The sequence below is a fragment of the Chroicocephalus ridibundus genome, chromosome 7 (genome assembly GCF_963924245.1).
Source record: "Chroicocephalus ridibundus chromosome 7, bChrRid1.1, whole genome shotgun sequence".
Taxonomy (NCBI): Eukaryota; Metazoa; Chordata; class Aves; order Charadriiformes; family Laridae; genus Chroicocephalus; species Chroicocephalus ridibundus.
The window spans coordinates 11,115,722-11,130,343 of record NC_086290.1 but is presented as its reverse complement, the minus strand read 5'-3'; the positions used below and the strand labels follow the sequence as shown (position 1 = coordinate 11,130,343).

At 50.1% G+C, this 14,622-nt stretch overlaps 1 protein-coding gene across 1 annotated transcript in view; it reads left to right on the top strand.

Annotated features, from left to right (window-relative positions):
• LOC134518172 (TGF-beta receptor type-2-like) overlaps positions 1 to 14,622 on the top strand; it is a 34,670-nt gene that overhangs the window by 6,852 nt on the left and 13,196 nt on the right. Inside the window, exon 2 of the mRNA XM_063340537.1 lies at positions 12,336 to 12,486. Coding sequence (XP_063196607.1) covers positions 12,336 to 12,486 — 151 coding nt within the window. The remainder of the gene's footprint in view (positions 1 to 12,335; positions 12,487 to 14,622) is intronic.

Sequence of the window (14,622 nt, the reverse complement as noted above, 5' to 3'; positions counted from 1 at the left end):
CTGTGCACCCCATCAGAAAGACGATACAGCCAATATGAGTTCACACTGTGCCTGACACTGGAAATCCAGAGAAGACTTTCTTCTCTTTTCCTGCAAAATCAGGAACTTGGCCCCCTTCCCAGGAATGGTTCTTGGTAGTACACGAGTACAAGCGCTGCTAGGGTCTTTACAATTAATACTGTTAAAGACATTTCTTTTAAAAGATCCATTGGTGTTTTCAGGTGGATCGGTTAATAAAATGCTACCTGTGCCCTGACAAGTGTTTGACAGAGCAGGTTGCCAGTCAACACAGCTGAGACACGATGAAGAACATCTGTCTGATGTTGCTTGATGAAACTGCCTGCCTGGGAGACTCTAAACACCAGCATCCAGCATGGAAGAAACTGAATCAGCCGCTGTCTTGCTGCGTAAAGCATTTTTTCCATGCTAGATCTATCCCAAAATTAGCCCCAACCAGTCAACGATAGCAAATAAGACCCTTCTTCTTACAATGGGAAGTGACACACAGAGCCATAAGCAAGGAGCAGTTGAATGAATCATCCTTCTTCAAATAGACCCAGGGTACAAGCGTCCACAGAAATAAGACCAATGGATCCCTTGGGAGCTCAGTTCCTGCCATGCCTTTTATATGTCAAAAGGCACTTGGTGGTGGTAGAAAATGGTCGCAGACGTTCCCACCAGAGGCACAGGGTATTTGCTTGGGGGCGAGATCTCCCCAGCACATGTTTACTCTCATTTTGTGTATTTGCCCTGTGCTCACCTGTTTGTAAAAGCGCGGCACACGCTTTTCTCTCCCCCTCGCTGGGGCTATTTCCTCTGCGACAGGCGGTGGCTTGGCAGGCAGCTCTTGGGCAGAAGTATTGCTCAACGATATGCAGAGCACGGCACGCTTCGGGAGGTGCCCTGGGGCAGGGCGCTAGGTTGCAAAGGCACTGTGCTACTGTGAAATTATGAGATCTCAGAGTGGGAGATGGCGAACGGAGAACATTGCCCTCTTTGCCCGTTCCTCCATGCTTTGCCCCATGCACCTCGTCCCCTCCATCCGTCGAGGCTCCCTGGAGCTGTGCTGCAGCTCTGCGCAGGGGCTGGGACCTGTGGGAACCTTCTCCTGCAAGAGGGGTCTCTGGAGAGGCATCATGCAGACACACAAGCTCTCAGTACTTTTGTGTGCGGAGAAAAAGCACTTCAGGCCCTGTCAACAGGACTCTTTGTCCCATCCCTGCAAAAATTCCCTTCCAAAGACCTGCCACCTCTGCCCTCCTGCCATAGCGCTCTCCTGCTTTAGAAAAATGCCAAAAATTCAAGCAGAATTCAACCTTATTGGGCAGCGCTTTTTGGTAGGTTACAACACAAGCTCCTTAAAAGATTTTTTTTTTTTAAGAGATTGAGAAAGAAATGAAAGAGAAGAACATACCATCTATTTATGCGCTAAATGTGGGACGCTTTAGGAAAAGCAAGAAAGTTTTTAGCGTCTGTAATCCAGGCTAGCCTCAAGTTCAAGTTCCCTCTGACAGCACAAATTACTTAATTACTGTTAGATCTGGTCTAAATGAGGACAAAACTCAACTCTACGTAATAATTTTAGCAGACATAAAAAACAGGCAGTGCTGGAACAACTTGATGACAGCACATTGATGGAGAATTAACAGAGCATCTCTGCCTCAGCAGCTCATCGCACAGTCCCTTGCAAGCCCCGCTTCTCCTCGAGGAATCAAAATAATACAAACACAAAAAAAAATACAAACTAGTCAATCACAAAAAGTCAACCCCAGATATGAAGAGCAGCGCCGATCTGATGTCTCTTTGTGGGCTCATCAAAGTCCTTCTAGCAGATGGTAAACCGAACGTGTGCCAGGAATTTCAAACACTCCTCAGGAAGTTCATCTAAATCATCAGTAAACCATTTGCACTTAAAACAGAGCAAACCCTGTTGCCCAAATGTGACCCAGATAATGTTTCTGATGTGTTTACCTATTTGGACGATATCTTTAAATTTCCACTTCTGTATATTCACAGGGATCCAGGATTCCTGCAGAGCCTGAAAAATATACATAAATCTGAATTCCAGAGCATAATATGATGATAATAGTAAAAAAAACCAAAACAAAACAAAACTGCTGAGCAGTAGTTTTGCTTGAATCGCAGTAGTCAAGACAGAACGACATCTGTAACCGACTTGCAGCTCGCTTTCCTGCGCTGCTAGGTTCATTGCTGCTGCTTTTTCTGTGTTGAGAGAGGGACTCATCTCCGCTGCATCTCCCTGAGAAGGAGATGCAGAAGCTGCAGTTAAATAAACCAGATAGAGGATAGACTGTTGGTGGCTCTGGAGAAACAAGACCAAAAGAAATGATGGCACCAGCATTGTGGAGTCAGTTGGCTCTTACCTTCTGCCTTTCAGCTCCCAGACCTGCAAGGGCTGGTAAATCCTCAGCAATTTCTGCAACGACTTGCAACAAGATGAGCTCAAACCACCCGTGCGTGGCCAGGCTGTGGCTCCTTCTCTCAACCAGCGTGGGAGGTGGAAAGAAGGGACTCATTTTTAAGACCGGGATTTAGTCAAAACCGGATCGCTGCAAAGCGCTCTTCAAAGGGCTGAAATGCCAGAGCCCTCTGAAAACGTGGCGTGTGAATCCCCAGTCATGAGAAAGCACTTTCCATGGAGGACGTGTCAGCTTAGCCCTCTGCAAACCCCACCAGCAGCCTACGCACACCATGCCGTGGCGTTTGCTAATGCGTTACTTTACCCTGCAAAGCCCCAGATAAGCAGAGGCGCCAGCAGAGCTGCTAAAATTACTTATGAACGTTGTCCTCAGCAGTTTTCCCCCTCCTCAGGCCCTTCCCCTTGTGCACCATCTGGGCTGGTAGGAGTTGCTGTGGTGGTGGGGCCATGGTGTGGTGCTGGTGGAGGTAACTGCACGGGACTGGGTGTATATATGGTTTTTCCTTAGGATGACCCCCAACTCTGGGGGTTTTTTCCCCTCCCAGACCCCACATCTTTTGTTCAGGCTGTGCTGCCAGCATGGCTTGCTCTCTCAGGGCTTTTCCAATGTCACACGTGGGTGGGAATGACAGCAAAAGATAAGACAGAGAAAAGAATAGGGGCAATAGGTGCAACGAAAGGGAATTATTGCACCTTTAGACACAGGATGGCCCTGAGTCTTGGTTTGCATCATAGTTCCACACGTTTGCCTTTCATAGCCCGGTACGTACCCAGCAGCTGCCAAATGCCTAATGGGACAAGTACAGTTATTACCAGGCAAACTCACAGCTGCTTTTTCCTGCCAGGGCAGTTTTTGCCCAGCGCGGTAATGGCTTTGGAGGTACCGGCTGTAATTACACAGCAACCCGCGACAGCCAGCATGCACGGGGCATTTAGGGAGTGAAAAAACCCTGTTTTAAGCTGCTGTTCTGTGTGACTTGAGGGACTCTTGTGCTAATCTTCAACCTTCCCTTGGGCCATCTTTTTGAAGAAGGCTGTGGGGCTTTGAGCACTGCAAGTTCCTGCAGAACCCATCCCTGCTCGTCTCCTAAGGGCATAAGTGAGCCTCCAAAATGGATGACAAACTCCTAATTTGTGGGTTCCCTCCTGCTTTTAGGACAACTTTGCTCATCTAGCGAGTTGGCACAAGGCTAGCGGTGGTGGTGGCACCCACGTGGAGCTGCGAACTTGCTCACCAGCATCGTCTTCAGGGATGTCCCGTCCTGCCCCTTCACCACCCATCGTCTGCCCCTGGGATCACGGCTTGGTGACACCTTTATGTGCAAACTGCAGCCTGGCAAGTGGCAAACGCTGTTACATGATCCATCAGCCCAGCCAGGCCTAATGCAGCAGCTCAGCTTAACTTGGACCTAGGTAATTGGGTGAAGCAGATGCTTGGGTGCCTTAGGGGCTTACTGACAAATAATACAAATAACATGCAACGGGCTGTCCCCCAGCCACCGACTTTACTGGTGTTTCAGTATGGATTCAGAAACACACACAACATTTTCAGACGTTGCTGAATGTTTCAAAGACAACTGAGGAAAACGAACAAAATGGTACAGGGTCTGTGTTTTATCCATTCCGTGTACCTCCATCCTCAGCTTAACCTCTCAGGGTGCAAACTGGTGTTAATGGGAAGTACGCTGCCTGTAACACCAGAAAGAAGAGTGCTCCTGAAAGAGCTTGAGTTCAGAGTCTAATGGGGGTATAGTTTTTGCCTCACCTGGTACTTAGAGTCCTTCCAAAGCTGAGCAAAGGCAGAGCATTCTCCCCGTCACGTTGGGTCGGGTCCTGCTGGGCTTCGGGACCTCAGGGCTGCAGGGCTGGCTTGCTTTGCTTTTCAGATTTTAATCCCAAACTTCATTGGCGAGTAATTTTCACATTTGAAGGAGTTCTCCTGCTAAAAGTCAAAGAATATGCCAGTGTAACACATTTCAAGGAGCAGCAGAAATCCACAAAGATGCTTAAAAATAATTAAGTAAACTTTATCTTAATTGTTTCATGCAGGGAGTAAACAGAGAGGATTTGCTTGTAGCGCCCTGTCATGTATGACATGCACTTTTTCCATAGTTCTTTTCTAATGGGTTTCATGAGAGCCTGGATGCAAAGTAGCTGCGTGGAGAGGGGGAGGATCCTCCAGGAATTGCTTTGCATGTGGAAATGAATTTCAGTTCAGCCACTTCAGACCGTTATTTTTTTTGTTTTGTTTACTTTCCACGGACATGAAATCAGCTGCGATTGCGTCGCATGCGGGATTGGTTAGCCGGTTACATAATGCTTAATAAATCCAAGAGAAATAATATAAAACACATCGCCCAGTCTGGGAAGAGTAACAGTATCTCAGCCGGTGTCACTAACCCGCCCAGGCCTGGCATCAGCGAAGCATCTGATCCGATGCTGGGGGGATGCAGGGCTGCGCCGCTGCGTGATAGATGCGATTAGGAAAAATGCTTGTGGCATGTTTACAAGCCTTGAAGACGGACAGATTGCCTGGGCAGACGGCATGTAATGGTACGGGTATATCGAAAAGCAGAGCTCACGCTCCTTTGAGAGGAGCTCGCCCCGTCCCACAGGGCAAGGCAGGCACGTGCTCGCACCCCCAGCTCCAGCTGTATCTGCTGCTCGTGTAAGGTATTACTTCACCCTATTAATCCTCCTTCGAGTACTTCGTAGAATCGTAACGGCGCTGTCAACAGAAAGAGCAAGATTTGCTGGTTAAGTTATTTACCGCAGATTATTTCCGCAGTGGCGGTGGGAAGGAGAGAGGACATTTCGCTGAGATGCCAGGGCTGGTGGTCCCCAGGGACTGAGAGGGAAGGGAGATGACCCTGGAGGGGGCTGCCAAGCTAAATGGAAACCAGTGATGCTGAATTGCACCCAAAAAATGGGGTGTGCAGGAAGAGTGCGGGTAGCTCCAGCTCTGCAGTGCCAGCGCCTTGGTTCTCCTAGGAAAGCTGTCCGACCCAGGGGTACCTTGACCTGGGCACCCTCCACCGCTCCATTGCACAGAGGATCAGCCTTTCTCCTCCTTTCCCACGTTCTCCTGCCTACTTTGCTTCTAGTCCCAGGGGGGACCTGCTGCCTCCTTCATCCCGTGGGCATTGCACAGAGAGATGCCCCGGTTGGCCCTACCTCTGCCATGCTGTGGTTAAAAACAACAGAGGAAAAGCTGGGGACGAAGGGGTTAATTACTACAGGCTCAGCACAAGCCAAGTCTGTAAGTGACTCCCTATTGCTATTTCGAAAAGAGGCTGCCTGGAAAGGGAAAGGAAAAAAAAAAAAAGAAAAAAAAAGAGAGGTTTACTTTACAACCATCATTATTTCATCTGCAGAGTTTATACAACGGAAAATAAAAGCCAGGGTACGCGAAGTCAAATCATTTCTGTTTCATTAATGGTATGGAAATCGTTTTGTTTTTATAGGGGAAAAACAAATGTGAACTTGATGTGTATGTGTGTGTGTGTGCGCGCACATGCAGCTCCCTTCATTGCAAAGGGCAGAGCAGTGAAATCCAGAAATAAAAAATGACTCAGAGGCCGTAGGATCTATGAGTCAGTTGCGCTGTTGTTGTTTTTAAACACAAGCGAGAGCACAATATGGCAGATAATTGCCCGTGCAGCCCTCCCGTCGCAGCACGCCAGCTCCCTGCTACCTGCGCCAGAGGTGGGCACCGGCCGGACTCCACACGGCACCCACATCTAGGGACAAACCAGGGCCCAGAGGAATGGAGAGTGGGTTATCCCAGCAGGAGCAGCTTTCGGGGGACAGAAAGTGAAATCTGGGGGCAGGAAACTTGAGATCTCCCGGAGGGGAAGCGTCTTGCCGCGGGTGGAAGAAAGGGGTCCCATGCGCTGCCTGATTTCAGTGCTTTGGGCAAGATGGGCTGTTGTGGTGGATGGAGGAGACGAGCGGCTCCCAGGGCGGGTGGAGGACCATGGGGGTCAGTCCTCACCCACAGGCACAGACATCAACTGACCGAAATGAAAGAGAAACCGCTCCGGCCAAATCCTCCCCACCGGGCGTCGCCTCGCTGGCCCTGGCACTCTGGCTCACCCAGGTGGTGCCAGCTTTGCTGGGACATGACCCTGGGGTACCTCTGTGTGAAACATCCCAACACCCCAACAGCGGAGTCGACGTGTAGACGACTTGAGAAAGGTACCTGAGAAATACCGGAGATTACCAAAGCAGAAGGACGGACAATATTCTGCAGAGCTCGTCTATCCCGGGGGTCAAGTTAGATCATGATGTAATTTAAGCATCTGAAAGAGATTGGAGAAGTCTGCTGGTACGATCCATACCCAATTTACTTTGTAATGGGACTAAGCAGTATTTGCTAAACACTTAATTTAAAGGGATATTTTCACAAAGGAAAAATAAGTGGTGGAATAAGTCAGTTACCAGCCTGTTTGAAGAAGGTCCAACCAAACCAGAAATGTATACTGCAAGTCTTTCTGGCACCGAGAAGTGCTGGTGTCTAACACAATCAAAATCAGTCCTTTTTTTATTCACCAGGAAACATTACTGGCTCACTCCTTGCTCCATACTGTACTCTGCCAAGTACAGTATTTATTATGCAGGACGATGTGGGACCACATACCTGAGGGTAGAGCCTGGTCCTCTGAACGGAATGCAGCATGAGCGCTGCCGGGTTTCCTGGGGTAGCCAGCGGCTTGTGCCTCGCAGGGGAGAAAAAATGGGATAATAAGTTTTTTCAGCTCCATTTGGTCTGCCCTTCCTCTCCTACACAGATGAAGATACAGTGTTTGTGAAACACATGGATGGAGAAGAGTGGCCTGATACTAAAAAACTCTTTGGTTCAGCAGCTGAAAGTAGCGCCAGATTCCACCACCGGAGAACAGAACTGAGATGGAGGAAGCTGAGCTCCATCCAAAATAAAAGCACAACAGCTTGAGGTCTAGCTCTAGGGAGATCCTGCAGAACTTGGGAGATCCTGCAACATCTGGGGAGATGCTGCAGTGAGACCAGAGGCTTCCCAACAGATCAGATCTAGCTCAAGCTGGAGCTGACTGCAGGAAATATGGGATCTCTGTTACACAGGTGACACTGGACAATTGCAGTGGGGAGCTCTGAACATGCATAGGATCTCTTGGAAATCAGGGACATAGTAATTACCCTGATGTAGCCCGTCCGTGGCACTGGTGGTTGCTCCATGGAGGAGACAGCTCAGGAGTAGCCTGCCAATGAAGAACACCGAGGTCTGGTGTTCTCCTGTGGGTCAGTGAGAGAGCGGAGCCCATCAGCGCGGCTGTTGTTTTAATCTTAAAAACAAGTACTGTATATAATAGGGAAGGAATTTGTTTGTTCTCGTAATAATTTTATGAGAGGCTCTGTTATGGTGTAGTCATGTCACTAGCCATGGATGAAAGCCCAAGGCAAAGCCTAATCCTGAACTTGGCAGCAGACAAAGGACTCACCACTGAGCCTTGGCTCATCCAGGTAGGAAAGCGGGTCTCAGCGCAGGTTGGGTTTCCATCAGGGCACCTACCTGGGGGTTTCCAGGAGCAACGTGGCTGCAGGGTTGAGATACAGGTGCTCCCCGGTCCTGCATGTAAGCCTGCTGCTGGTCAGAGAAAGCCACACAGCACAGCAGCTAATCTCCCAGGCTTTAGTCCCTCCCAGTGCAAAGCCTGGGGATTACAGGTTGACTGACCTGCGTGGAAAAGATGATGCAGAGAGGTCCTGGAGCTGCTGCAGTGACGGCAAGCTGGGAAACCCTCTGCAATTGCTAAGTTAGCTATCAGCCCCATCCCAAGGTGCTTAGACATACACAGAAAAAAGGGAACAGACCTCACGGTAAAGCATTTCTGACCTAAAAATTATCCATTTTTCTTTGTCCTTGAAAAATAAAAGCAATTCAAGGGTAAATTGCCCTTAAATGGTGGAAGGTGCCCTTCCACCTTGGGAGGGGGAGAGCTGGAGGGGTGTAAGCGCCTTAACATCTCACAACAAGCACTACTTTTCCTTGAGCCCATCTGGTGTTTAGTTGTCACAAAACAGTACACCAGAGAGAATATTTGAGAACTAAAACCACTCATTCTGCCCTGCAGCGAAAACGCGTTGCAAGCATGTGCCATTGCTTTGGCTACAAAATGCCCTCTCCTTCCCTGCACCATCCCTCCAGCTCCATACAGCCCAGGTTTGCTCCTTATTCATCCTCCCTGGGGACCACAGTGTGCAGAGAACCGGAGCCAAAGTTAGGTGGTGGGTGACCTATCTGCTATCTGGGGCTGCATTGGTAGGGACAAGCTAATTAGAGCCCTGTTGATCCCGCTGGGTACTTACAGCTGCAGTCACTGTTGGCAGCTGAGCACCTGGCACGCGAGCAAAAAGCTCATCTGTTGGGAGCTGACTGCTTCCGTGGCTGCAGTGACGGGACTGGTATGAAATTCTCTTGGAGAGCTGTTTTAGATGACTCTTTTATGGGGGAGAGAGGATGGGCTATTGACTACGGCGATGGTGCTTCAATGGGCCTTCAGGTGGCCAAGCGGAGATCATGGATGCCCTGTGGGCAACGGCAGGCTGGAGGTCTGCCCTAAGCCACATTGAAAAATATCCCGATGTCCTGGGGTGGTGGTATCACCCCTGCTGCTCTTGCAGGAGAGACCCAGGCACTTTTGGCATAGTTTTTTGCTTTATTCCTCTACTTGAAAATCGGCTCATATTCTCTCAGTAACCTCTCTGGGGTCTCGATTATAGATACCAGAAGACTTGATCCCGTTCTCGTGCACAAGAGAACAAGCCTTCCTATTGATAGGAAGCCAAGCTCACTGTGAGCCCACCTATCGGTGACTTCAAACCATCTTTCCAACTGTCGTTCCACAATAACTTTGACTAACTGTACTATTTATTGGCTCACATCACATCCTTATGGCTTCAATTTATTTTTGGAAAACTCAACCCACATTTAATTAGTTTATAGTTTGTTCCAAGTTTTGCTTATCCAGCTTTTTTTGGTCTTTTTTTTTATTTTTTTGAAGTTTGTATTTTGATGTTTAGCATTTGCCTTGGCAACATCTGGAACCCCTTTATGGAAGTGTATTGTTACTTTTACTGCTCGTGCAGCTTTATTAAATCATCCGAGTATTAATATTGAAAGTGTTCATCTGGGTCTAATCAGGGCCAAGATGAGTGATGTGGCAGTTAAATTGTACCTACGAGCTAATGGTTCAAGGACACAAAGTCCCAAAGAAACTTGCAGTGGGCTTTGTGCTCTTCTTTTTAGCTTCCTAGGAAAAGGGGTGGGGGGGGAGGGGGGAAGAGATATTCCTGTTCTGACCTTTCTTGCAGAGCAGATAACAGAATCGCAGCCTGAGCTAGTTTAGAACAATTTGTCTCCAAAGAATTTTGTCCGGTTACCGCTATATTTCTGGATCTTGTTTCCATATTTAACTCTTTCATTTGCCTGGGCTTCTCCGCTCCACAGCGCAAACAACTGCCAAGTCAAGATCCCCACCACGCGCGCCAGTACAAAACTGCCGGGGACAGCGTTTTGCTCTGAGACCTCAAGCAAACCCTTGATATAAATAAGTAAATAACATACCCGGCGGGTATAAATACATAAATAACAAACTCCATCGCTCTTCTGCATCAGCGCCATCTACAACCTGGATTGGTTCATTTGCTCCTCCTCCGCAGTGCCCCCAAATATCCCTGGGATGATGGTGCTGAGCCTGCGGTCCTGCGGGAGCATGCTGCGAGCCCAGCACAAGCCAGGGCATGGATGAGTTGAGCTGAAGGTCTGGAAGAAGAAATAGGGCAGCAACGCCACCAGAGCACAGCCCTGGGTGTGGTAGGCCTGGGTTTTGGGGCGGGGGCGGGAACCAATGTCCCTTCAATTCTCTGTTGCCACATAACAACACCCATGGAGTTTGTAGAGTGTTGTAGAAAGTTTGTGGTTGTTGCTGTAGATCAGGAGCCCCACGCAAAGGCTGGGCCTAATTAGTGATCCACCTCCAAAACTCTCATCCTCGAAAAGAGTTTTGTCCAGGATCCTGCACGTCCTGCCCCGGCAGGGTGAGGCGGGGAGACGAGGGTGGCTTGTGCTGGCTGCAGGTGCTTCAAATCCCATCTGGAATCACGATTTTATTAGCTTACCCTAGGATGGATGTGGGGCATTGGGTCTGTTGAAGTCACCTACAAAATCCCTGGGTGCCTCGGCAAGGCCAGAGCATCCTCATGGACGAGGAGGATGCTGAGCGAGAAGCTGTGGGCAGCATCCTCACCCGCTCTGCTCCCGGCTCCCCCACCGCCTTGCACGACACCATCCCTGCTGGGTTACGTTTTAAGCCTCGCATGGGTCATTGAAACCAAAATTTCCTCCTTCCAGCCTTCAGATGCAATAGGCGTTTCTTCTGCAGTCAGGTTTCCCCTCCACCGTTAACCTTGGCCCTACGTACGAGGCCATGGGAGCTTGTAAATGGTTTATTTCTGTGTGGGAGCCTTCCAGCAGCTCTTTCACGGCCGTCTCTTGGAGGGGGGTCTGAGCTGCCAAGGGAAGCGGAGATGCTGTGGGAGCAGGCTGCGCACCCCGGATTTGGGAAGCAGAGAAGTTAAAAATCCCTTTTTGCTGTTGGGACAATCAATACATGCGTTAAAAAGGATGGGGACCGTAAGTTCGTCTGTTGGCCATGGACGGGTCACAGATGTGACCAACCAAGAATGCAAGAGGTCCTGCAGGTTGCCCACAGGGTGCCCGTGGGTACGCTCCTCTATCAGCGGGGCCTTGCTTGCAGGGGCTGAGGCTTTCCGAGCCACGGTCGGGGATTTTGCAGTTTGTTTCTTGTTCGAACTAAGGGCTGGTGATGGAAAACCCCTGTGGTGGCAGTGGCAGCACAGCGAGCCACCGCTGCCCTTTTCATAGGGGCTGGGAGCATCCTGCGCTCGTGGAGACGGCAGCCGGAGAAGCGCGGGTGACCCAAACCTTCAAAAACTTGGCTGCTGTAGTTCAGGTTCCTACCTTGAATGCTCCTGACTGTATTTATTTAGGTAAAAATTTATAAATATGTATTTCTACATAAGCCACTTAAGTGGCTTTTTTTTTTTTTAAAAGTGACATTTAGCAGCCTTAAAACAGGAAGTTTAAATTTAGCTGGGATTTATCCCTTAACTGAGCATAGTTCCTTCACCGTTTGTATAAAAACAGACATAATTTTATGCCCGTGAGATACACGGAGAGCAGCTCCACACGGGGGGCAGTTGTTCCTGCCGCTGGGGCCAGGTCTGGCACTCCAGGGCGGGAGAGCGGCTGGTGCCGGGCTGGGGCAGGAGCAGTCCAGAGCTCGGGAAGTCTCAGCCCATCGTTTATTGCCGAAAACACAGATGCTCGGGGCGTGGGTGGCAAACACATTCCCTGGCTTGGGCTCCTTGAACAGGCAGAGGGAGGATGAGGAGGCAGCAGGAGAGGAGGGAGCTGCCCCGGCCAGGCCGAGCATCCCTCCCCAGCACCTCTCCCCCCACAGGGAGGGGAATAAATAAAGTCTTCAGGCACACAGAGACCCGGAGATGTCCCTTTTCGGATACTGCACGCACTCAGGATGAGGAGAGACGCTGATTTGAGCCTAGGTTGTAGAGGAAGAAGTAAACTTCCCCTTGATGATATCCAGTACGGGAAACATGGAGGGAAAAAAAACAATTCTTCGCAGCTTCCCAGGCTCTGCAAAGCATCCCTCCATCTCCTCTAGGCTTTGGCATAATCGAAAGCACATTTCACCAAGCTGTGGAGCAAAACGAAAGCTATAAACAAATGCATGGAGAAAGAGGGTCAATTCGGGCTGGTTCTCCACTGGTTGTGCGAATCAATGAAAATGCTGGTTATTTTTCCCCATCCCCGCAGCCTGCTGTGCCGGCGCCCGCCGCAGCCTGAAGACCAACCTGTGCAAGTGGTGCGACTCCACGCCGCCGGCCTGCGAGGAGAAGGTGTGCTACAGCAACTGCAACCTCAACTCCTACTGCGAGGACCCCTACGAGATCTGCGTGGCCATATGGTAAGCGGGAATCCCCTCGGCGAGGGGGGCGCACAGCGGAAAAAGGCGTTTGCGGGGCGGCAGCTCACGGGAACGCACACGTATCTAGCCCTGCCCTTGAATTATTGCCCTTGAATTGTTAAAATAATTCAGGACTTTCTCTTCCTCCCTCTTTGACTCCATTATAATCAAAATTGCAATTTGCAGTAAAAAATTATTTGGCCTGCCCTATGATTAGTTTATTTTCTAAATGAATTAAGCATTTAAGCGCCCAACAAAAAGTATGGCAAGTTTGCTGTGGGACCTCTAAACCCTCATAACTCCCTGAATTTAGCTCTACAGGCTGAACCCACTGGGCAACACCAGCAGCCTTGACCCCCAAACCCATGATCTCCTCCTGCATCAGGCTGGTGAAACCCCGGTTCACATGCAGGGGCACAGCTGACGTCTGTCCCCATCCGGCGCATGGACGTCTGACCTGGTGCCGAACTGGGGTTTAACCTGATGGGTTTAACCCACCTCCTTCCCATCCCCAAGGAAAAGCCCTTTTCTGCTTCTCTTGGAGATGCCTGGAAGGGAAACGCAATCTTGCACTTCAGGCCAAGCGTACGCTGCATCATTTGCCCGGAAGAGTGCCTCCCCCAGCTTTTTGGCCCCCACGAGCAAAACTAAAAAAACATCCATTTTGCGTCTGCCCAGAGTGATTTTCTCTTCTTTCCCTTTTAATTTGGCTGCCAAAGTGAAAGCCAGCCAAACACTTATCACTAGGCTTTATCTCAACCTGCTAATTAGCGTGAATGCCGTAGTACGCCCCGCTTTCAGTAGGAGTTTGCCTCAACATAATTGTCGCATTATGGACTTAAAAACAAAGCAAAACACAAAACCAATAGGAAACCCAAACAAACAAACAACATCCACCCCCTGCCCCAAATTCCCCTACACGCAGATGGAGAAGCCACCTTAAATCCTGGGTAGGCAATCCAGCATCTTGCTGGGTTTTCCCATTGACCGCCTACGTATACAGGAAAAAGCAAGACCCCCACAGCATAAATCCCCGTGCCAGGAAAGCAATCCCACGGCACGGGATGGGGCTGCACCTCGCACCATGTATCAGATGGAGTGAAAGAGCTGCGGGGTCACAAATAACCTGCCAGCCCCGCAGCCTCCTCCCAGCATCTCCCACCCCATCCTAAGACCCATCCCGAGATTGAGATCCCTGCAGGCAGGGCTCACCTCCAAGCCAGCCTCGCTGCCCGTTGCTCACTTGCAGAGGCATATTTGGATCATCTGAACTTGTCCCACGTGGGTATCACAATCACAGCAGCAGCTTTGGCCCCATGCTCATGAGCAACACGCTCACGTCCTCCAGCGTGCCCAGCCTGGGCAGCCCATGGAGGAGGGATCGCACCCTCTTGGGACTCTTCAGTTGGAAGCTCCTCTAACAAATTACCTGGGAACCCCAAGAAAGTGTGGGGAGCACTGAAACCAGGGGACTTCACCAGGGAGAGGATGACAAATTTGGGTTCTTTCCCACGCTTTTATGCCTGACTTCCCTGCTGACCTCAAAGGCATTGTGAAACCTCTCCATACCTTCACCCTCCCACTTTGCACCGCTCATTTGGAAAGCAGACCCTGTCCCTGGAAAAGTTGTTAATGGTTGTAACTTCCTTTGAACGCCCCCAGGAGTAGCTGCAACGCTTGCCAGCCACCCATAGCCCATGTGGGGCTGGTCACCTCCCACTGCTCGGACTCACCCGAGGGCTGCCCTGCAAACCCAGCCCATGCTGGGTTACCCTGCCTACTCTGGGGAAGGCTCCAGAAACAAGGGGCGAACCCTGATGGTCTGCTCTTAGCTCTTAATTAGCTCTTAATTACCCACCGGCTCTACAAGGCAGGTGCTGATCCTCCCCATAGAGGGCTGCATCCCAGGTTGTGTTTCCCCAGCCATCCAGCCCCGAGCTGCTCGGCATGTCTCATGTGCCCTGCCATCAGCCGGTGTTAGCTCTGCTCCGGCTCTCCAAGTGCAAGAGGCTCCATCGTGACACCAACACCTGCCTCCTAATCCCATCTCCAAGCTCCAGCTCCTTTCAGCTGCCATTATCCACCCCACAAAGGGACATAACCTCATTCTTGCTTGACCACTCCTACATCCACCTG